Source organism: Anguilla anguilla, chromosome 1, assembly GCF_013347855.1.
Source record: "Anguilla anguilla isolate fAngAng1 chromosome 1, fAngAng1.pri, whole genome shotgun sequence".
Classification (NCBI taxonomy): domain Eukaryota; kingdom Metazoa; phylum Chordata; class Actinopteri; order Anguilliformes; family Anguillidae; genus Anguilla; species Anguilla anguilla.
In genome coordinates, this window is record NC_049201.1 from 10,340,914 (window position 1) to 10,365,202 (window position 24,289).

Consider the following 24,289-nt stretch of genomic DNA (forward strand, 5'->3'; position numbering starts at 1 on the left):
TTGCTGCTGCTGTCTGCAGAACACCAGGACATGTAGCTAAGGCTCCAGACTGGGGATTGTCAATGAATGTGTGACTATTTCTAGCTGGATGACCACAGTAATTAAATACCTTGCTTTTCAATATGGACTTCAGTCACCTAGGTTCTGAGCTATGTCTTTGAAGAACACACACTCTCTATCACATTGTTCTGGAGGCCTTTTGCTTTATAAACCATACTTTAGCAGAGAGTCTCTTTCACAAAACCTACTTGAGCCAAGCTGTCACTGGGGCGAGCGACAAATAAACAACCCTGCAGCATGAGAATGAAAGTCTGTGATGGACTGCTGGCGCTGCTAGGTTATGTATCGCTGTTCACGCTGATCTTGGACACTCTTCAGTTAAATAAACTGGACGGCGGAATGAGTTGACCTGGGCCATCTCCGCCGCTGACAGGTGAGTGACAGGTGGGGTGGCAGAAGCCAGATACGGCCCCGTCTGTGGCAGGTGCGCGTGAGGACCGGACCGGGGGGAAAAAAAGAGAGATTGGGACTGAAGTCGCGATCCAGAGCCGCGCTCTTACCGTGAGGTGCTGGAACAGCCACGCCCTCATGATATTCGTCGCTACTTTGGGGAAGATGCCGCGCTTTTTCTGCCGTTTTTTGTCCTTGTCGGGGTCGTCGTCGTCCCCCGTGCCCGGAGAAGCCACACTGTTGTCCAGACCGTCCCCTGTGAAGAGAGAGAGAGCCACAGAGGAGAGAGAGAGAGAGAGAGAGAGAGAGAGAGAGAGAGAGGGGTGGGGGGCGGTCAGATTCAGCCATAAATCAAAGCAGGGTCATCCCCGAGAAAGGGGCCAATCAAAAAAGAGACGACTAATGACTCTTTGTTTTGGTTAGCTGGGCGGCACAAGGCTCGTAAAAAGGCTCTCCTTCCACTCCAGTTCAGATAGGAGAAGAGGGGGAAGAAGAAGCGGAGCGAAGGAGGGAGAAGAAAAAAACAACAAGGCTTCGTCTCCCAAGTTCTGAACTTGAGCTTTCTGCCGAGCCTCATGTCATTAATTCAATTAGAATTGCATGCTTGACATAATGTAATGATTTTTTTAAGGGGGAGGGGGGATCAGGAAGAAGGGCAGTAGAAAGCCAGCCTTATGAAGATATATAAAGCGCACACACACACACACACACACACCACAATTGTGCAGCATGTGAACTGGAGTGGGATGTGTATTGGGGTGTTTCATTGTTGCAGTTCGATGCACATAATGGACTACAGACACCCCCCCCCTCCCCACCCCCTGCCCCCCCATCCACCCACCCACCCACCCCCTCATCCCTCCCTAGCTTCAACCCCTCCCCCTTCTGCCAGGAGATTTGCATGACAGGACATCGCTGGCTTCCCCTGCATTAACGTCCATCATAATTTGATTTCAAGAGGAAACGTGCATATCAAGGCAGGTTGCTTCCTTTAAACTGAAGTTTCCATCCCTGGCCCTCTCCTTTTCCAGGCTTTTCTCCGGCATTAATTGTGCATTAGCAAAAATGATTTACTTTTAACAGTCATAGTTATTTTTTCTTGCCCTGAGGCAAAAATGCCTTGAAAGCCTTCCTTGAGGGCATCTAAATTATGTATCTGAAAAACTCCTCCACTAAGGCATAGCAGGACCCCTACTTTCTTAAAATTCATTCTTGCATGTCTTCCTGTTTTTGGGGAGACATCAATCACGGGCACCTATACAAGCCATATTCGCGCATAAATATTTGAACTAATAACATTAAAAAGGGGGAAAGAGAAAGGATCCGACTGGTGGCGTAATCAAATGCAAAATAAATGAAGAATACAAGGACAGCGCAGAGACCTTCCCTCCTCCCTCCCCTCTCTTTCCCTCCCTTGTTTCTCTCTCTCTCTCTCTCTCTCTCTCTTTCTTTCTTCCCCTGCTTCTCCCAAGCAGTGTTTTCCTTCCACATCATTAGTGCGGAGCCACACGAAAGAGGAACACAGAGAAGTGCCGAGCTTGCGTTCCCCGCTGGAGTCTGAGGCGCTCAGGGTCTCTGAAGGACATGCGGGAATAGGGAGCAGGACTCCCCAGTTTTGTAATTGAAGAGCGGGCATTCATTAGCAGCCAATGCCATAAATCCCACACTAAGTAAAATCCTTGTTGGGGAAAGCCTAAAACAATAAGCCCTGGCCTAGCCGTAGCCCGAGCTGGATGCCGCACAAGCTTTCCCGTCAGCCGAGAGCCCAGGGCGCTCGGGCCGGCGCTAATTTTCCCCGTCGCGTTGAACTTCAACAACAAACAATAACAGAGCTCACCCGGGCTGGCTTACGTTCAGAGCTGATCAACTTTTTCTTTTTTTTTTTCTTAATTTGGGTTGCCTTTTTTCTGACCCCCTCTCGCCCACCCCCCCCCCCCCCCCCCCCACCCCCGCCTGCCCCAGCTCAGCCAAACCCCCTCCCCTTCCTTCGGCTACCCCGGGCCGCGGCGGCAGCGAAGCCGCGGCCGAAAGCTGGCAGATTAATGATATTGATGTTTCCATTTTGACTGCAACGCGATAGCCTCCCCTGGCTAGGCCGGGGCGACCCGCTCGTATTTACCCACTGACCTGTCACTTCATTACCCCACCGCCCAGGGGGCTCTCGCTGCGCCCCTGCAAGGCTGAAACAGGACTCCCGGAGAGGGCCCGGGCTTTACAGCCGTCTCCACACGCACACGTACTGTACATGCGCACGCGTGCTTCTCACTCTCCCTCACACGCACACGTACGCACACGCGTGTGCGAGCGAGTGAGCGAGCGAGAGACTGCGCTCTGAGGTAAGGGGGGGGGGGGGGGGGGAGCGACCGAAAGAAAATAGGAAAGCCGGCTAAAGCAGGGGGAAATAATCGCAAAAAAAAGAGAGAGAGATTCTTCTGGATCTGAGGGAAAGAAAAAAGAAAAGAAAGAAAGAGAGAGGGAGAAAGAGAAAATGAAAGAAAGAAAGAAAAAAGAGAACTTGCACAACCTCATTACATCTAAGGAGAGCTGGTGATTTACACCCACCCCCACTCCTTTCTTATGTGCCAGAGAAGGAACGCTGCAGGGCAAATTGTCCCAAACGCTAATGGCTTCTGACTGTTCCCTGGCAACTCTGCCATTTTAACCTGTGTGGATGTGCACTCCAAAAAACTGGGAAGGGGAAGCGTCCCATCATCTGTCCATGTGACACAGATGGGGGAAGGCTATTAGGAGCCGGGCGGAGGGCCTCAGGGAGGAGAGGTGCTGGAGTGTAGCCCCAGGCAGTTTTGGAAAAGCAGTGCCCTCGGAGACAGAAAAAAAAAAAAGACAGCCCCTCTCTCCCTCTCTCCCTCTCTCCCTCGACTTAAAGTGCTCACAATGAAAGTATGTGCATGTTTTTGTATGAACGGAGGGGGAAAAGAGCAGGCGGGCTGGAAAAATGACCTTATGGTACGAAAAGCACCATCGCGCACTCACGCACACGAAAATAAAAATTAAAAATTAAAAGTGAAATACGAAATGATTCCATCTCCAATGGGTGGTTATTAAAACTGCATTCGGTTATTTCCCTGTCTACCAATTTTAACCAGCCTCAGAGCTGGTTATTAATGCAGAATATGCAGCAGCAAATACGAACATAAACATAAAATGCACATTTCGTAAAAACCTGCGCGGAGTTCGCGGCGTTTATAATGAACGGGGAGGCCGCGTGCAGCGTGCGCGCGGTGCATTGGAAATGCAGATGGCGGTGTGAATTAGTATGTCGAACGCAGGCTCCTGCGGGCTCTGATGGAGCCGGGATGATGCAGGTGAGTTGGCCATTATCAGAGCCCGCAGTGTATTGCCATGGGGCATCATGGGTAGTGGGGCAGCCGCGTGGCGCGGTGGTTAGAGAGCATGCGACCGCAGGCCCGTGGCCCATGCGGGCGCGCAGCAGGGAACGAATGCAGAAAGCGCATTTCATAACCACTGCGCCGCTCAAACGACTCAGGCACCAGCCCGGGAAGCAGATTTTTTAACAGTTAAGGTTTCCTCTGCCCGAGCGGTTTTTTTTTTGTGCAAGGTGTCACAGACAGGAGCCCGAGCTGTGTGTGCGGTGTATTCCGAGCGTCTCCAATCAGGGACGAAGAAAAAACACACAAGGGCAAACTGCTCACATTCAGCCTCTTATTAAGGCTGGGATTCACAGCAATTCACAGGACAAGGTGTGACAGGTCTGGCACTATTAGAGCAGAGCAGTTTTCCCACACTCAATAAAATGGGCATCGACATCGCAGTATGTGCAAGTAAATACACTCTCTGAGGAGCAGGGTAATGTCAATGGTATGCAGCAGCAGAAAAATGGAAATTCAGGCCATTCCCTCAGTTAAAAAGGATTTTTAATGCGCTCGGTTTTTATATAACGTTACGCATCAACTTTTTTTGCTCCATAAAACACACTACTGGACACAGGCTGAGTGCAGAAGAACGATTAAAATTCAAAGCGCTCTATTCTTGTCCGGTTACACAAGTTACTGAGAACTCGGAGGAGAATTTTCAGAATCGAATCGTCACTTTGTGACCGGGCGGTGGATCCGGCGTTTGTTTCAGGGTAATGGGGCGTGAGCACAAAGGCAGCGCCCCTTCTTTGTGGTGACCTATGGAAGCCGTAGTTAAAGTGACTAATTACGGGGGCCCCCCCGCGCCCCCCCGGCCCCCCCCGGGCCCCCCCGCAGGGCCACGCCGCTCAGGCATGTTCGCAGAAACTCTGTATCAGTCAGAGGGGAGCAGGGGCATGGCCTACTGTGCAGTGCCTCCGCTGGTAAACTGCCAGCAGCCAGGGCTGGGGGGGGCGAGAGGGGGGGGGGGGGGGGGCAGGGGGGGGCAGGAGAGGGACAAGGACGGGGCCAGAACGACCCCGCGTCTCCGGCCCATTTACCTTGGGCTTCCCCCGGTCCTGCTGACCCCCCCAAAACCCTCCACCCCACCCTCCAGGGCCCGGTCAGAGAAAATGGAGGGAAGAGAAGAAGGGGATTTTATGCCCCCTTTTCTCCTCAACTTTCCAGCCGGCATAAGCAGCATTTAGCACATTCAGCGCCCCAAATGGCTGCGAATGCGGGAAGCGGCGGGGGCTCCTCCTTTGTTCGCCTCCCCCTTTATTTACACAGGAGTTACGCCGGGCTCTCCCTCCAGCACAGAGACCACATGTTCCCGAAAACACAGCGCTTCCATTCACACGCCAGCGGGCCCTGCGCCGTTTCACGCTGGCCCGCGGGATTAGGGCTCCCCGCCTCACCCAGACGCCCGCAATATGCTAACTAAGAGCTTCAGACAAAAATAATCACAGCCCGCTAACGACGCGCCGCCGCTCTCCGGAACTTTCCCCCGCAACTCGCGAAACTGTTTAAGAGTCCGAGCCCAGCTCCCTGTTCTTGTGTGTGTGTGTGTGTGGGGTGGGGGGGGGGGGGGGGTTGGGGGGTTTTGTGTTCATGTCAAATGTTGGGGTTGCAGAAAACCACCTTGCCTCCTGAGCTTGATCTTTTTATTGCAATTATTTCCTGAACTCCGTTTTTAAAAAAAACAAAAAACAAACAACAACACCCCACACAACGCACCATAAAAGAACAGCTTGGTAAACACCGTGCACTCTGACAAATTGCAGTGTGATGGCGAGAGTCATTAAGCGCTTTAAAACCTGTCGCAGTAATTACAGTTTCGCTGTGTTTTTTCCCGCTAATGTCAGGTGTTGCTCCAAGTCTTCTGCCACCACTGAGAAGTGAGAATCCTCAGCGAGAGAGCAGCCTGCTCCTTCGGTTCATTCCTAACACCGTGAGGTCTCTCCATCTCACTGCACCTCGTTTAAAGGAAGCTCAGCCTGCGAGCCTCTCCCTGGTTCACATGTTAAATGTTCCTGCAAAAGTACAGAACCATGCACTGAGAAAACTGTGTAAATTGGAAGTTAACTCTCCTTAAAATTCAGCCCCCCTGCTCTCTGCCCTACCCCCGTCTCTCTCTCTCTCTCTCTCTCTCTCTTTCTCTCTCACTCCCTCCCACCCTCCCATAGAGCAGATATCTTTCTGTCATCCTAGGAATGCTGGAGATAGCTATCGTCTCTCCACTGATGCAGAGAATCAGAACAGAAGCCAAACTCTGACCCTCCAGAGAAGATTTTCAAACTTGGCTCGGAGGGGGGAGGTGTTTGGGGTCGGGGCAGGGAAGGGGAGGGGTAGGCCAAACTTGTTTTAAGACCCAGTCAGGCCTACCTTTTAACCCAAAGTGAAAAAACTAAAGCACGCCCCCTCCCCCCCTCCCCTCCCCTCCCCGCTCCCCCGAACTCACAAAAGGGAGGGCAGTGAAAGAGGAGAGGGGAGGGTCCCGGGACTCCAGTTCCAAGCGATAATCATCTGCCAATAATCCTGATGTTTGGGAAAGCCGGGCCATGTATATTATCAAAGGCACTGGGCTGGGTAATTACAAGTGTAATTAACCTGCTACCTGTAACAACAATTATCTAATTACATCATAAATAGGGCCTTTGAGAGGTCCACAATGGCTGCTCCTGGCCCCTGATTGCGGCCCGGATCGAGCCGAGGAGCGTTTTCCATCATCGCCCCCCCGTCCCTCATTAGCCGGTTAATCACTTGGTGCTGATGATTTTATAAGTCACAAATGTGGAAACTGGGGGCTTTTTTTTCCTGCAGGCTGTGCCCCTCAAGTGTACTTCACCGTGACAATTCAACGCTGTACAAAAGCTGGGGAGGGTTTGTTTCTTTGGCATTCGCTTCAGTTATTGTATTTTTTTGGGTAGGGTGAATGGGGTTAAATTAAATTAAACTTGAGGCAATTGCGACTAAATTATTTGCTTACCTACTTTTTCACTACTTGAGCACATTTGAATCATTATTGAGAGACATTTTTATAAAATTACATTTTATATGAAAAAGCAACAGCAATGAGCCTCACTCAATTTATATAGATCACCAAATAATAATGCGCGTTATAATAACCTCCACTTGTCTGAGAAAATTATTTCAGTTTGTGGGAGGCATTTCTATGACTGAGCAATGGGACAAGGTGCCGCAGGTTTTGATGTACTTGTACAGTGAATAGTGATAAAAGCCCATCTTCCACCAGCTGAAAAGACAGAGGGTGGAGAGATAGACAGAGAGAGAGCGAGAAAAACAAAGAGAGAGAGAGAGAGAGAGAGAGAGAGAGAATGTAACTCACTAACAGTGCAGCCCTTTCTTTGTGTGAACTGCAGCATTCCAGTAAAAAGACAGGAATTGGATGTGCGCAGTGGAAGGGGGGGGGGGCAGCAGAGGGCAGGGAAGGGGAAAATAATTAGAAAAGAGGACATAATGAAGACACGTTGTGCCGCTGGACTGCTGTCGATATCGGGCGTGCGATTTGCATGAACAGCAAAGGGCTAAATGGCGGGGGTCGGGAGAGCAGGCCCCTCTGTTTCGGGGCCTAAAAGGCGCTGTGATGCCCATGACTGCCCCCCGCTCCAGAGACAAGGTTCAGCGCCCAGTGAAGGGCCCTGGGTCCAGACCAAAGATTTCACACTCGCTGGTTCCCCGACAGCTCCGCCCAGCTCCCCTACACTCCGCCGAGCCGCCCTTCCCCTTTCTGAAATAAAATTACACTAATTGGTCCCCGAGGTTATCTAGGTGCGCCGAATCTCTTAAAGATAGCTTTAAAATCCTCCTCTACCACCGTCGCCTACCAAACCCCCCCCCCCCCCCCCCCCACACACACACACACACACTCCCTCCCGACCCGTGATCACTGGTGGTATGAACGCCGCTACAATAGAGCCCATCGCTCCCTGCAAACATCAGATAGCCGCCCCTCACTGTGAGACTTTATTACCGTCGGAAATAAATGACATCCGTGGCTCTCCAGCGTTGGTAACTAAAACTCATCCTTTAGGTGATTCCCCTCTAATTAGAAAGCATGGAGCCCCCCGGAAGGAAATGTAGGTCATGTTAAATTAATTGGAATGAGCATGAAAATTAGCAGAGCAAACTGCATCATTTTCAGCAACAAAAAAAAAAAGAAGAAAAAAAAGGGCCCTTCGTTATGGTAGAATTAGATTCGGAGGTGGAAGAGAGACAAAAAAAGGGAGAGGGAAAAAAAAAAAAGAAAAAAGAAGGGAGGCCCACCTCCTTGTGTGGCGTCGTCCGCTATGGGCGATACGGAGTTATTAATCCCTCATAAGGGGAAACCAAAAGCCTCTTTAAAAACAAGAGTAAGAGCTGGTTAGGAGGCTGAGGTTGAACCGCGTACGGTCTGTGTACCGTACCCAACAGCCCGGGCCTTACAAGCCGCAGATAACGGTGTTTGGTGGTGATTTTCTTCCCCCAATTACACTTGGAACAAAAACAAACAGATCAGATTTATTTTCCTCCCTGTGACAGGAGCAACGCGAGACACCTTGAAGTTATTAAAGTGCCTTTTTCCCAACGCACCCGGTGGACGACGGGCGAAAAAGAAAAGAAAAAAAAAACTGGAAAAAAAAACGGGGGGCTAATGGAGAGGGTGATGTTTCAGCGATGGCTATTAGAGCGGAGAAGAAAGAAAATGAATTAAAAGGTTTATAAATCAACAAGTCAACCATCAGATTGCAGCCTCTGCTCAGCACACTCCCATCAGCCCCTGCCATGAAGTTTGCAGAAATGTCCTGGAGGCAGGGAAGAAAGCGAGCAGAACTGATTACACCAGCGCTGCCTGCTTTGCTGTCTAAACTCTGTTTGGCTTCCTAATGAGCTCACTAAAAACCTAATTCATCACCCATAACCCTTTTCAACCCTCCTTGAAATTTCGCCATTATGGAAATTACGGGATGAAATATTTACAGGCCGGAGCTGGAGTTACGGCTTGGCCGGGCCGGGCAGCGCCGGGGCCCCTCCCACCCCCGGGGCCCGGTGTCACCCGGCGGAGGAGGAATGCCCGGGTTAGGGCGGCCCCGCGCCCGCGCCCGCGGCCCGCACCCGCCCATCCCGCAGGTGCCACCGCGCTCCGACCGCTTCTCTCCGTTTCAGCGGTTTCCACATTAACACCCTCCATGCCTGGGAAGGCAGGAACCGACTGGAGAGGGAATGCGATGCAGGAGAGAAGGAGAGAGGGACAGAGGGAGAGAGAAAGAGAGGGAGCGAGTGTGACAGGAAAAGAGGAAGTGAGTGAGAGAGAGAGCAAGAGGAAGAGAGGAAGAAGAGGAAAGAGGAAGAGAGGGAGTGAGGGAAAGAGACAGTGAGGGAGTCTGTGGAGTGTTGCAGGAGGAGAGGGCAGAGTGGAAGAGATTCAGCCATGATGACAAACAGCTGAAGAAGGCGATTGCGTATTCTCGGCCCGTTTGAGGTGGGGGGGGGGTGGTGTGGAGCAGGGAGACTGGGGGTTTGGGTGGGGGGGGGGAACTCCCACAGTTCCTCATTACATGAAGTCGGAATGATCCTCTCGGCACCTGAGCTGTAACCGAGAGATTACAGAATTGATGAATCCTCGGTTTAAAATGCAGCTGTTTTATTCTGCTTTAGTAATTAATTCTTTTTCCGATAGCGTATTGATTAAGCGTAGACCCTGATAAAGTTCAAACTGAGAGGAATCCCCCCACGGGCTCCCCTCGCCTGCTCGGGAGGAGTCAATGAAAAACTTCCTCCAGTTCCACCTGCCTCCTCCCCGCCGCCCGTCCTCTCCGCAGCACAGTTTTTTTCTCATGAATTAGTCAGGGCCGCGCCGAGCAGTGTTAGCTGATCACCGCTTTTGTCTCCTCTCTTGCTGACTTGCTTTTCTCTTTTGCTTGTCCTTTGTGCTGTCACACACACACACACAGGAGTGGGTGCGTGGTTCATTCTCTCTCTCTCTCTCTTTCTCTCTTTCTCTTGCTCTCCCTCGCTCGCACACGGAGGCTTCCGCGGCGTAAACGACGAGCACCTCTTTCACAAAACGACACTTTCTTCGCGAACCCCCCCCCCCCCCATCCCCACACCCCCACCGCACCCCAACCTTTTTCCATACAGCTGCGAGTCCCTGATCGGCAGCGAGCGAGAACGCCCTCTCGGGGGAACCCAGCCAGCAAAGAAATCAGATACTGCTTTACAAGAAAGGAAGCTACTCCTGTCTTGTCAAGACCCCTCACCTACCGGCTCCTTTACAAGTCAATAACGGCTGTCTGGGTCCTCGGCTGAGCCATTTCAGACATTAATTATCATTTATAAAAAAAGAAAAAAAAAAAGGGGGAGGGCTGGGGAGCGGCGTGTCGGAGATCGCCGCTGCCCTTACCGAGGCCTGAATTCCGTAACTCACGTACGCTACAAACGGTGGTCAGAGAGCTGGCTCCGCCCCTGAGAGGCTAACGCTAACCCCCACACCGCGTCGAACGCCGCCTTTGAAAATAACAAATTAATGAAAGACAAAGAAAAAGATAAAAAAATCATAATTGGACCCGTGTAGGAAGCTGTTTAATTCATTTATGGAAGACAATTTCCGTTCATTAATAGGGCTGGCAGTAAGGTTTTGATGAGCCTTCTATTGACTGTCTCTGCTCCTTAAGATAAATTCCGCAGGTCATTTCATTACTGCCCAATCCTGGCACTAATTTTGATTTTGGGGGCTTGACAGTTCTTGGCAGTAGAGATTGGGCTCTTCCTGTGGCCGGCTTGCGAGAAGACCATTACCGCGGTGAAAAATAGCGACTCAAAGCCGGGATTCAAATTACTGCCACTCCAGCGCCTCGACCTACCCAAATAGGTTTTGCGTCACGTTCCTTGTGCATTTTCTTAATTAGGTCATTGACGGAGGCTTTGCTACCATTCGAACGCACGCCGCCATTCTGGAAAAAAATGCATGTTTTGGAATGGGGTAGCAGGTGGCTAACGTGGGGAACGTAGACGCACCACACCGACCGTACTCACATTCCTCCGCACCCAGTGCTCCAGCTCGCTCTGGAAAGAGCTCCTTGGGTATCATTGAGATGCGCCAGACTCTTTCCCAAGCTCTTAATCATCTCCCCTCTTACACGATGCCTCCTGAGTTAATATGCAGCCCCAAAGTTCCGCTCCGCAAGGAGATCCTCTGATGCAATTAATTAACTGGGCTTCATGCCTCTCAGGTTTTGAAGTCTGCTGTTTCCTTTGTTTTATTTTCGCCTTCATTATGACTTTTCAATTTCCCCTCCCATCCCCCATGCCCCCCAACAAACACACACACACACACACACATATGCACACACACCCACACACACACACACACACACTGAGCAGCCAAGCAGAGGACCCCATGGCTCTACCCAGCCCAAAATTTCACTCTAGGAACCAAAGAAATCAAAGAGATGCACCCACATTAAAAACACTTTGTTGAAAGAAAAAAAAGAAGAAAAAAAAACACTAAACAAAAAGTGTAACAGTGGGGAGCGAAGAACGCTCAGCTCCTGAAGGAGTGGGAGCAGGGATCCACAACCAGCGCTCACCGGAGCCCGAGCCACGCAGGCAACCGCAGAGGGCTACTAAAGGAAGCACGACTAATTTCTGCACAACAATAGGGGCCCAGTGGGCGCCCACACAATAGCAGGTGCTTTGAATAGCAGTAGGCCTTCCAGCAGGGAGAATCTCTCCACCAGTCCAGGGCCAGTTGCATAACCTTTCATTTTACTGTGCTTCCTTTTGACTTATAATGGATGAAAAACGATCTCATGAGACCGGAGGAGAAGCACCAGGCCTGTAAGGCAGGAGCGAGGCCGGCGTGTCCTACGCGCTTTGGCCCGCTCTCCTTGTTTTTCTCTTGTTATTTTTCGCCTTTTTTCTCTCCTCCTCCTCTCTCTTTGTTAATAGTTACAGAATTTGTTCTCATGCACATCGTGGCTGTCCTGCGGGCCAGGCAGGGGTAAATCTGCTCCCCCCCCCCCCCCCCCCACCTTCTCTGCATTCTTTCAGGGGTCGAAAGGTCAGCCTTCACAGATGTCTCCTGCAGACAGGGCCGCATCTCAGGATGTAAGCATTCGAGCCTAACAATGCAACTCTCTCCCTCTCTTAGGGAAATTTTTACAAAAATCTCAGTTTATTTATTCATTTATTTTATTTATTTATTATGTATTACTACTTTACTGTGGTTCCAAACCGTGAGTTAACCCAAAGTTTCTGGAGAAACCTCACAGCTGCGAGAAAAGGCCAAAAATGTATCTTGATTTTGTTGGTTTGAAGCATTGTCTACTCTCTCCAAACATTCCTCAATCGGTCTAATCTTCGCCGTGGTGGCCTGGTGGTACCAGGAAATATGCTTCGCAACCTTACTGCTGCAGTAGCTGAAAGTGCAAAATAATCGCTACGTTTCTATAGAAGAAATGTCACAAAACTATAAAAAAAAAATACACAAGTACAGCAGTAGCCAAACAAACAAGGCTAAATGGGCCAAAAGACAACATTTGAAGTTGAGCATTACTAGGCAGCCCCAGAACAAAGGGGATGTGACTGCATTCCTAAGCAAAGCTGTTATCATTAAAGAAAGTCACGTTTCCCCATTTCAGAGACACACAGGAGACTGGAAAAATGGCGAAGCAGCAGAAAAACAATAACAGCAACAGCAGCGACCAAATAAAAACCTTTCCTCTTAAAAACCTCAGAACGTTTAGGCAGAAACGGGAGAGGTGCGGTTTTTACAGGTTTACCCATCTCTTTTGATATGGTGCCTTCCCCACAAACAGCCCCTCTGTTCTGAAATTGATAACCTTCTAAACGAATTATTGTAATGCATAATGAACATTTTTTTTCACCCACACCCTGGAGCCAGCGAGCAGAGAGCTTGGTTTGGCATGTTGTTTTGTTTTGTTGTGAATTACCCTTCCTTCTTCAGCAGCGTTCGCTGCTTCAGGCTGGTAAATAAGAAATTATCCTTGCTGACTAACCCTTGTAATACCTCCTTGGGGTAATTACAAATTATTAGGCGGTTGCCCACAATAACGAGAGCTAATGGTTCTAACGACTGTCAAACCTTATGATTCCATCAGAATTTTCCCTCCTCCAAATAAAAAAGAACAATTATTGTGCGTAGAAAAAAAAAATACAGGATGTGTGCAAAAAAATAAAGCGAGCAACCATTACTGCCAAAACAAGCAGGAGCTCGCTCTGAGACTCATTACGCTGAACACACCGCACTGTGCTATCAGACGCGAAAACGTGCTTATCTTAAACGATCCTCCCAAGATTTAGCCTAAAACACGCACTTGCGAAAAGAGGACAGAGAAAAATTAAAAACGAAACGCGTCTCGCTGCGGTCCGCCCGCTCGGAGTCGGACTCCGGCCGCCTTTAAAAGAAGTACCTGTAGGGTACGGCAGCAGTACATAACCGAGACTCCCTTTGGCAGACCCCACCCCGACGAGAACGCGCCGCTCGGCTATACGATTACATTGAAAAATGCCTTTGTTTTTTAAAGGGAGGTTAGCTCCACGAGGTGCTGCCCGGGCGCAGAGGGGCGGGGGGGGGGGGGGGGGGGATTATAAAGCCAGGGGAGGGGGGAAGAGAAAAGAGCAAGGCCCATCAGACAAACACAAAAGGTACAAGGAAACAGGGTGCCGGGGACGCGGGGTTAATGCCCAAATGAGCACACCTTAAACGCCACTGGACGAGCGGCCCGGCGGGCGTCAGAGTCGCCCCGCAGGTGTGCCTTTGAGAGACGTGGCCCCTGTAACCTCCCTCCAAACCCTAATGGGGACCCACCCAAAATAAGGGCCATTTTCAAACACAGCCTGTTGCTGCCCCTGGCAAATCCCCTCTACTCTCTGCTCTCTCTCTCTCTCTCTCTCCCCCCTCCACCCCTCTCTCTCCTACACTCATTCTCTCCCATTGTTCCCCCACCCCACTTTCGCTCTCTTCCTACTTCCCCTACTTCTTCCCTCTGTTCCCTACCTCCTTCTCTCTATATATCACTCTTTCCTACTTCCCTCTTTTTTTCTCCCTTCTTCTTCCTTCTGTTCTCTACCTCCTCCTCCTCTCTCTGTCTATCTCACTCTCTCCTCTCTGACTCTGTATCATTCCCTCACTCTCTCTCTCTGTTTTCTGTGTCACAAGCACACACACGCTCGTACGAACCGCACACCGCCCTCTCTGCTGGTGACTGGTGCTTCGGATTATCACTTCTTAGGGGTGACATTTTGGCTGACCTCGCAGGCACCTTGCGAAAACAAGACCTGCAAATTCTTGTGGAAACGCGTCACTTTAAAGAACAGAGCGTCGTTATCCTTACAAAAACACACAACTGCATTAGTGGATGCAACAAAGCCCCAGAGACCGGTGGTTGAAATCCCTTTTAGCTGCATTACATCAGTCCCGCCGTGTCGAACATCGCTACGCTACGAGAGCTCCAGGAGGCTAGCAACGCAATATTTCAGCCCCTCTCCAGTCGGCCAAGGGAAGTCCGAAAAGAGTCACCACGCTCCAACAGTCCAATCACGATCTGCTTCCTGCTGCCATTCCTTACTCTCTTTTTTAATTACACCAAATGCACTCTGAGTGAAGCTCGAGTTCATCTGTCCAAAAAAAAAAAAGGACAGAAAAAAAAGAGACTTTCCCTAAAGCGTTCCCTAATGACACATAGCATACATTCTCCGCAGCTGGCGTAAGAATCATTTGAGTAATTTTTTCCCCATGTCCAGCCGAACATTAGTTTGCACATTAGGCTGACCCAGTTAGTGCGGCCTTCCTGCGGAGGAGATGGTCGTGTGGGCCGGGCTCAGCACACAACCTGTTCATGATTACAGGCCAAAAGGACAGGCTACGAGCTGCACTGGGGAAGACGCCTGAGGAACATCTGAAAACCGAAAAATAAAAGAAAGAAGAAAGAGAGGGAGGAGGGAGGAGGGGAGAGTGGAGAGCGCTGTAATGCCGGGGAAGGAGGGGTCGCGAGAGATGACGTTAGGGAGTACTCTAGTTGACTCGCTAGCGAACGCGAGCGTTTAAGATACTCTCCCCCCCCCTCTTTTGATGTTTTTTTTTTTAATTCAAAGAATGAAGCCTGTTCCATAGTAAGGGAGCGAGAGAGAGAGGGAGAGAGAGAGAGAGCGAGGGAGAGAGCTGATCATTCTGTTTAATCACCTTTTGGAAGCAAGCCAGATGGTCTGTGGCACTGAGAGAGAGAGAGAAAGAGAGAGAGAGAGAGTGGTAGAGAGAGAGAGAAAGTAGGAGTGGAGAGAGAAGGAAAGAGAGACAGAAGAAGAGAGAGAGAAAGAGAGAGAGAGAGAGTGGGAGGGGAGACTGAAAGAAAGAGAGGAGAGAGAGAGAGGGATAGACGAACCTCAAAGCGAAACCCTCTGAAACGGCTTTGTACACTCCAGTGAGAGGCCCTTTCCCGTAAACGTCTCTGAATGCTGAATCCAGCAAGAATCTGGTCTCTGAGCAGTAAGGGATACATTTTAAAACTATGTGCATTAACTATACTTTTCCCCATAGATTCACCACTTGGCATGAATAATTTACCCACTGTTATGCTAATGGGATTGTGAGTGTATCCCCTCTGTATTTTTTTTTTTTCCAGAGCAACTATTCTCAGCTTTCAACAATCACCCTGCCCTTTATAAAAAAAGAGAAACAGATCCAGTCTTCCCAAAAGCCCTGCGAATACCTCACTAGCACAGAGCAGAGATGGGTCACAATAACAGCTCAGCGAGAGTAAACATTTAAAACGCGGCATCAATGTTTTAGGAGGAACACGAGAAACGCGCCCTGCAAAAAAAAAAAAAACCCCCGAATGAAATGCATCACCAGAGGCCAGCGGCGCGGACATCTGTTGAGCCATTTTCTTTTCTTCTTCTTCTTCTTCTTCTTCTTCTTCTGTGGTGGTGGTGATGATGTCATCGAGAGCAAGGCATGTAGCCGTACGGCCAAAAATGGCAGAGAAAGCTGGACGTACACCGGGACGACATGCTAACAGCTCCTAATTCACCATTAATGCGACCATCGCGGCATTTGAGCGCTTTTCGTAAGCGATTGTGGGGACGGGCTCCTCTCTCTGCCCGGCTGCCGTGCCCTCCGTGTAGGGCCAGATAACCCCGGTGTTTCCGTGGAGACGCCGGGAAGCTTCTGGCTGACCCCCTCTGTGTTGCCGTGGCGGCGCGGTGCGCCGGGGGTAGCGCACTGTGTAAAAATTATCAGTCCTCCAACAGCTGGGAGTGACGGCCGTGAAACAGCAGGGACCGCGGCTGCTTTATTGTTTATCTTTTGTTTATGAGGCCGTATTCAGCTTTAATTACCACTCTAAATTAAACTCTAACAGGCGCCGAGAGACAGCCAACACCCACCCACCCACCCTCCACCCCCCACCCAGTTCCAACCTCCTCCACCACATACAAACGCACACACACACACCTCCGCCTGTGTCGTCCTGGTGGGGCAGGGAGCTGCAGAACATGCGGTAAGACTTCCGTATCCCGCTCTGCGGTGCCTGCAGACGCCTCTCCCCGGCTCTTTTCTATTCCCTCCCCGCCATTTTGAGGTGGCGTTGAAAGCGGGGCCGTCCCAGTTTCGATTCCATGCGGGCGCAGAAGCTGCCGGAATCGACAACACTTCCGCTGCAGCGTTCTGGGTTCACCGTGAGCCTTTTTTTTTTTTTTTTTTTACCGTCCCGGAGCGGGTCCACCGGTGTGGCGGCAGTGCCAAGCGGAGGCCCGGTTTGAGGGAGAGAGAGGGAGGGAGGGAGGGAGGGAGGGAAGGTGCTTTAAAACCACACGCAGCACCGGAGCGAGCTCACTCAGGGCTGCTCACCTCAGCCCTCCTGGGAGTTCAAAGCCTCCACAGAGCACGGGCTGCTCAATTGCTGAGAAAATGTACAAAATGTTTCTTTTTTTTTTGGTAAAAAAAGAAAAAAAAGAAAGAAGGAATGATATGGTGAGGCCTTTTACTCACCACTCAAGATGTCAACATCGATTTGGATTTCATGCATAGCTAATAATCACAGCCACAGACTGGGGCTCCCGCACAGACATTCCCAACCTGGCCTCTGCCTAGGCTTAGACACGCTTAGGTGGAAGTCCTAGATGCTACAGACCTCTGAAGAGCCAGAGCAATCAATATGGCTTTCAGGAGCTCAGTTTCGGGTAGGTGTTCATCACAAAATATGACACCTTCAAATAATTTTAACAATTAATGGGGGCCTATGACATGGGGCTTAAATTGAAAGCATTGCCCTTCTCCCATACGAACAGGTGAGCGGGCGAGCTCATGCGAAAAGAAGAGGGTCCTCTGGCCTACAGGCACACGTCTCACAGAAAAAAATGCTCTGGAAACACGCAGAGTGACCAGACACGCTTGCTGCATGTTCCTGCTCGCGCAGAGCAAGCTTACCGAAGATCCCTTACGTTCGATCCCTTAGCCTGAAACTAGACAGACATGCTTGAGTCTGTTTATACGCTGAACTTGCCCCAGAGGTGATAATTCATAATTCCTTTTCAAAGAACGTCTTATATGTGAAAAGCTCCCCATGCCAAAAGCATGCGTCATCTAATCTTGCCGCTCGCCAATAATTTATTCCTAAAAAGGAGCCGTGCATATTTTGTCACCTGGTAAATTATTTCTTGGCACAAATTCCTCGGAAATATGCAGAACCGAGATACGAATGCTAGATTGTAAATGTAAGTTTTCTTCAATAAATCAATCACCCTTTATTTATGTGGCACATTTCGTACACCTCGGTGCAACACAAAGTGCTTCGCGATAAATGAAAAGAGCAGACGAATTCTTGGCGAAACTTATCTGCGCGGCGCGCACCCGAAGGCTCTGGCCGGGTCTCGCGGCCGTACGGCTACGGCTGCTAATGTGAACCATACTCTCCCACTGACGACTTCATTAGAGGGAGATGAAAACAACAGAAAAACGAAGCTCGCCCGTCGCAGCTACTTAGCGATCGTTTGAGAGCTCCTCCGCAGACGTTATGTAATCAGACGCACTTTAGCCGTCCGCGAAAATAGTGCGAAGGAAGCCCGGGACCCGGAGGGCTGCCCAGACGTTTGTTTGAAGGGAAACGGTCCTGATTTCTCAAGCTGAACACACCTTTGAAAATGCACTGCAATGGCAGGATTTGCCCCAAACCCCCCCGCCCCCCCCCCTTTTTTTTTCTCACTGATAAAATCCAGCGGCTTTTCTGTTTCCTCTAGTCTCGGTGTCTCTCCTTCTCTAGCAGGAAGGGGCCCTGAACACAAAATCTCCCCCCCCCCCCCCAACACCCTCTCTGGCTGCGGCCTGGACTCCTGAGAACCAGCTCGTGAAATGGGGAGATTTTGGGGCGGGGAGGGGGGGGGGGGGGTCAGAGCGGGTCTGGGAGGGGTGCACGGAGGGATCAGAGGCGGGGGCCGAGTCCCAGCGCGGAGTCACCCGCAGCGGCGGCGGGGCAGAGTTGGGAGTCAGAAATGCTTCAAGCGTTAACGTAATTGCAAGAATGTGAAAAATGAAGTGCCGGGCTCCCGAGCAAAGTGAAAGGTCAGAGCTCGCCTCGCACAAAACAACTGGCTGGAAGATGGCCTCATTAGACCATTCAATCAGCCTGCCTCTCTGCCACCCTTTGTCTCCAGAAGACGTTGTCCCTGTTGTTGGGTTTTTATTAAACTTAGCGCCAGCCCCGTTGGCACAGGTCCGGACGGGTCCGTCCAGGGCTGACCGGGCCCCGCGCTGCTGCACTGCCACAGTTACCGGTCTTGGCCGCATTGATCAGCGGTTACTGGATCCGGTGCAGAGAGGGAGTCGATAAGTGCTCTGTGGATTACAGGTCACTTGTACTTATGTGTGTAAGATAATCAATAGGCAGTGCATTTCTTTCTCTGCCTCTCCACTCTCTCTCTCTCTCTCTCTCTCTCTCTCTCTCCTCTCCCTCCCTCCCCGCTCTCCCTCTCACTCTCTCTCTCTCTCGCCCTCTGCCTCTTTCTCTCTCCATCGCTGAATTTGCAGAGATGACAAGGGAGAAAAAGAGCTGATAGACAAACCCCCGGTACAAATAAGCCATTATATATGTCTGGCCCCGATTCATTATTAGCAATATAGAAACTGACGTATGAAAATGTGTAAAATATCAAACGGTGTTTTGTGGCTTTGGCTGACTCTCTCACGTAAATGACCCAGAGTATTCATTTTAAAGCTGAATTTTATAGCTTCTCTACACCTTGCCAAGCACACAGGAGGGCCCGCGTTCTAATTCGCGGTGCAGCTCCTGAGTCTATATCACTGCTACTTAAGGCCTCTGTGGAGCAGGAAGGAGGGAGCGCGGATGATGGAAGCAGACTTGACATGAACGAACCGCAAGGCTGGACCAAGGTTTACACACAGCGCAGAGAGTGTGGGTTTGTGGTCAGTAACAGTTTAAAAAACCACACAAACCGACAGACATTTGGAGCACTACAATTACACGTCTCCCAGCAGGGGCTACATCAATAGGTTTGATTGCATATTGGCGAAAATGATAGTGGAGATTGAACGTGACAACACGCTGGCCCGTCGTGTGATTTCCTGCCAGAGATACTCTTGAGTGCTGTGTGATGAAATTTTATGCAAACCTCGAATACATTTCGTTCTTCAACATGAATGAAAGAGGAGGATCTCAAAGCTGCCTTTTCAAGTGGTGATATACAAACATCCAAAATGACAAAAGTGTTGAAAACAAAACAAATAGGGCCTGACAGAAGCTCTCCCTCAGTAGCTCTGCAATATCTCGAGTTACGAAATGTCAATTTGCGTCGCAGAAGGAAAAAAAAAACTTGGTAAAGTTAAAAAAATATAATAAATGCATAACAAATGCTATAAAAAGCTCCTTTCTGCTTGTTCCTGTTTCACTGTCAGTGCATTAAGCAAGCAGAAAATTAAAGGCATCCAGTTGTTCGTTGTAATTAGCCTGGAATATTTAAACGCAGCCAAAGACGCACAACAGAAAGGCCTGCTTCTTTTTATAACAATGAAGAATTAGAGCATTGAATAAAGCTTATAATTTACAGTCCTTTTATGCTCATAATGCATTCATATTTTTTGGCTGGGGCACTATGAGAAAGTGGCATTCTATGGAACAGAAGTAACAAAATATATATAATGCATATTTGCTTTCTAGCAGTCTGAATCCTGATAAAAAGACAAGCCCTTCTGAGCCATAATTACCTCCGTAGAGCTAGCAGAGTTAATATGCTTTAAATGCTAGTGAGAGCGGGCAGAAAAATCCAATTAATTACAAGCTTTTCTAAGCACACTGTTCAGCTAAACCCCACATAGCTTTAGTTTGTAACCCATAATAAGACAAACTGTACATACAGCCTCTATATGTGTACACAAAAAACTATCTGAGTGAAGGTGCATTTTTTTCAAAGGAGCTGATAGTTTGCTTTTACAGTGGTTAAATTTAGGAGGCCAGCACAGTAAGTACGTGACATTGCACTGGTCCCACAGCAAGAGGGGCAATGAGTTGTAGTGCGACAATGCTTAATTTCTGATGCTTAAGGGGATTGTGGGATTGAATTTCAGACACTAAAGGGTTAACGTGACTTGCTTCATTAGTTCAGCAGAGACACAAAGTTGGATGGGTAAAATGGGAGAAAGGAGTGTCTTCCTGTGTGAGGGTGTGTGGCGTGCTGACAGGGTGGGGGTATGGGACGGGTGGAGCGGGGGTGGGGGGGGGGGTCGGGGGGTCCCTCACCTTGTTCGCTGCTGTTGTCTCCACTTTGTGAGGCGTGTCCCCCGCTGGAGGGCCCGGGTGTGCCAGCCGAATGCGTGGAGGTGGCGTCATCGTGGTCTCTCCAGGACGCCGGGTTCTGGGGGTCCGAGAAAAGCCGTCCGGAGGGAGGGAGGGAGGGAGAAAGAGAGAGAGGAGAGAGAGAGACCACATGAGCGGCCGGTAACGTGAGACTGACATCCGAGAGACGCTGCAGTCTTCGGAGGACCTTCGGGAACTCCGGCTTCTCGGTCTACACAACAGGGCAGGGGCGAGCTCAATTCTACACGCTATTCTCAACGGGGAATTCACCTCTCCCGCTCCAGTCAAGCCGGCTGAATGCATCATAATCCGCAAGATAAATACGCGAGAACAAGAGGCATTAAACACACAGTTCACTGACTGCACGGTAGTTTAATATCTAACCATTTCAGTGATGAATAATATCATAACAACAGATCGTAACAATAGCTGGAGTACAGGCAGATTCAACTTATTTTTATGCTACACCCAGTGATCTAAGATACTTAAATCAACAAAGATTGTCTAAACACACAAGAGCAGTAACATGAAGCTAGTTCATAGCATAGCTAATTAAGACTTCCCTGAAGAATACGAAACAAGAAAATAACACACACCATTGCCACTGATTATTACAATATCCTGAAAAGAAAATAAGGCATAACCGCATTCTCTTTCTAATTTTGCAACCAAAAAAAAAGAAAGCACGGGCACACACAACAACACATACACACACACACACATGCACTCACACAAGCAGTTATTTTATTCCTACAGTGAAGGCTGGCTTCTCGAGCAGTGAGAAGTGTATAAAACTCGAGGGTTTGCGGCTCGAGAGAGAGGCTCCTGTAGCAGACTTTCTCTTGCAAGTCCTCCTCCCCTTTCCTGGTCAGCCACAGTGCCCTGCTGGTGCATGCAGGGAAACAGGATTTCTACTGTACAGGAAGGGCTTTATCAGCACCACACGAAGGCAGGCAAGAGGTGGAATTTCCTCTGCCAGTAAGCCAGAGACGGCACACCGAACACGTCACCCCACCCCCGATGACCCCCCCCCCCCTTCCCGAGAACCACAACTCAGCTCCGACATGTCACCTGCACGTGATGACAAAATGTTAGGGGCTAGTCATGCCCCGTCTGGGCCTGGGGAGAACAGCCCCTTGAAAAAGGGCCCAAAGCCAAACAAACACAGGCCCGAAACAGGGCTTTCCCACAAACCTCAGCCAGCTCGCTCCCTCTCTCTCTCTCTCTCTCTCTCTCTCTCTCGCTCACTCGCTCGAAATAAAAAAAAATCGCATACACCACAAAATATTCCAGAAAAGGAGTTACCATTGTGTCCAGGCCCGAGTACGTCTCTGCTGAACTGCTGAATGAGTTATGTCGAATCTGACCTCCGCCTGCCAAGTGAGCTGCTCTGAAGAGAGAGGACGGGCGAGCGGCGGGGAGGGAGGAGGCTGGAACGCGGCCGTTTCCCCGGGCGCCTCGTCGTTCGCGCCGTTCGCGCTCCCGCGAGCGCCCCTCTCTATCTGGAAGTTTAGGAGGGCACTCAAATAGCTTCGAGCTGAAGGCGAGCAGCAGACAGAGGCCCTTCACCACACCGCGACCTCTTAGCGTCAGCCGCTCGCCGGACGGCGAGCAGATAAAGAGCTCCGAGAATTAGGAGAAAAAAAGAGCTGAAACAACGGCTCGGCGTGAATTCAGCCCTCGGATGACAAGCGAGGCCCTTCCCTCCTTAGAAAGCAACACGGCTGCGACGCACTCACCTAGGCCCCAGCCGACCGAGCGGGGGGGGGAGAAGAGAGAGGACCGCGGCTTCATTTCACAACGCGGCACCACAGGCCGACCTCGCCTCGATTATCTGCAAACTCTTCCTTCACGTTTCACTCAGGTTCAACCGTCACAAAGGGGGGGCAGGGGGGCGAAGCGAAAAGGCAGAAATAACAACACGGGGCTCGCGATGCATGTAGGCCGAGCCAGGCATGCACTGGAAATGCACTGTTGTTGTTCTAAGGGAAGAAAATGACCGGGTCCCACTTCCTGGAGCCGAAACACCCACGGCAGCGCAGGCCAGAGCTTTCCCAAACCTCCCCGCACCGCTGCAAACACGCCGGGGCCAACACAAATTGCGAGGCACCAGGCCCAACATTAGGACACCAGACTGTGGCAGAATGTCAAATCCAACAGCAGAACATCTTGGGCCATTCCCTTACCGATAGCTAGATACATAATTGCGTTTCTTTTTCAGTGTTTTTTTAAAATTTGTATTAAATTACAGTAACAGTGCCTGTGCTTGACCAGATATTATCCAGAACCTTTTCTCTCCCGTGACATCACAACAAACAGCATGACACGAGCGCTAACTTTCCTCGCCCTGCGAGGTGACAAAAGCAAGAGCCTCTGCCTGCGATGAATAATTCAGCACTGCTCCCATCGCTACGAGGGGCGCTCGGCAGACGCCCGGGCTCGCACACCAAAAACAGTCGTCAGGATCCCCGGAGTCCATTAAAGTTCAGACAAGTCATGAAAGCGCGTCACCCAATGGCCCCTCGCCGATCCAGCTGAGAGACCGAAAAAACCGAACCGCGCACGTGCAGCTATTCCCCGCAGCCCGGATAATTAGGGGCCGAATATGGTTCACTCTGTGCTCTTCCTTAATTGTGTTAAAGAGCACTGTTACCGGGAGGAGAGCCTGAGCGGCAGACAGCGGGTGTAGCACAATAGGAGTAGATGGAAAATAGATAGAAGGAGCTAGGTCTCCAGGGGCAGGCTTTTCTATTTGCTGGGTTACAGGCTCACAGCTGATAATGCAAGTTGTAATTAATATAAAAGCAGGAGACAATATGGGGAAAGCTTGTAGCGGCGAGGCCACTAGAGAACGCCGCTCCGTCACTATCCGCCGTTTCTCATTTACACGCGCCGCCTCGCCATCAAAACACAATTTTGCCGCTCTTTCCACATCCCTTGGAATTTCAAATAAAATTGATTTAGCGCCATCATTGAATTTTGTTTAAATTCCCAGGAAATCGCATGAGAAGAAGCTAGGGGTCTCCTGTCGAACGAGGGGGAAACCTGACGTGCCTCTATATAAGGATATACTTGTATAATCCCACGCTGGGAGGTGCAGAAGAACAGTAGGTAGAAGATTACTATACCACTGTGTACTGCTGAATGCAATTGTTGGACAGGCTCAAAAGCGTACATATTCCATACTGCTGACGTGCAAGAAACACGCTGGACCATAAATCTTAGCAGGATGACATTTCAAGATGTATCTCTCTACACAGCTGCACCAGAAAAGCCCCTTACACATTTTTGTACAATCTAAAGCGTAATAATATAGCAGCTCCAGAATGATGTTAAAGTGAAGGTTACTTTTCAACAACAATCTATTTACAGCACCATCAATTATCAATTATCCCATACAGAGAAAAGATGCAGACCATATCCGATTATGGATATGAATTATTTCATGATTCATGTTCATGTACAAGTACACTACACAAGGGTAAAATGATCTTTTCCATTGGCTTTTTAACATTAGACAAATCAAGTTAACATTCTCTCAGACAACCAGGCATATTCCACTATCATATCAATGCATTTAAACTTGCAGACAAATATGTAAACAAAATGCTCAGTGTGAAATCTAATTGCTTTGCC

General features: G+C 49.9%; 1 protein-coding gene across 5 annotated transcripts in view; it reads right to left on the bottom strand.

The window, feature by feature from the left end:
• The window catches only part of meis2a (Meis homeobox 2a), a 78,822-nt gene that overhangs the window by 46,108 nt on the left and 8,425 nt on the right, over positions 1–24,289 (bottom strand). For all 5 annotated transcript variants that reach the window (XM_035419715.1, XM_035419732.1, XM_035419724.1 and 2 more), the window contains exons 7-8: positions 20,597–20,711; positions 561–706 (exon numbers count right to left, since the gene is read on the bottom strand). In XM_035419715.1, coding sequence (XP_035275606.1) covers positions 561–706; positions 20,597–20,711 — 261 coding nt within the window. The remainder of the gene's footprint in view (positions 1–560; positions 707–20,596; positions 20,712–24,289) is intronic.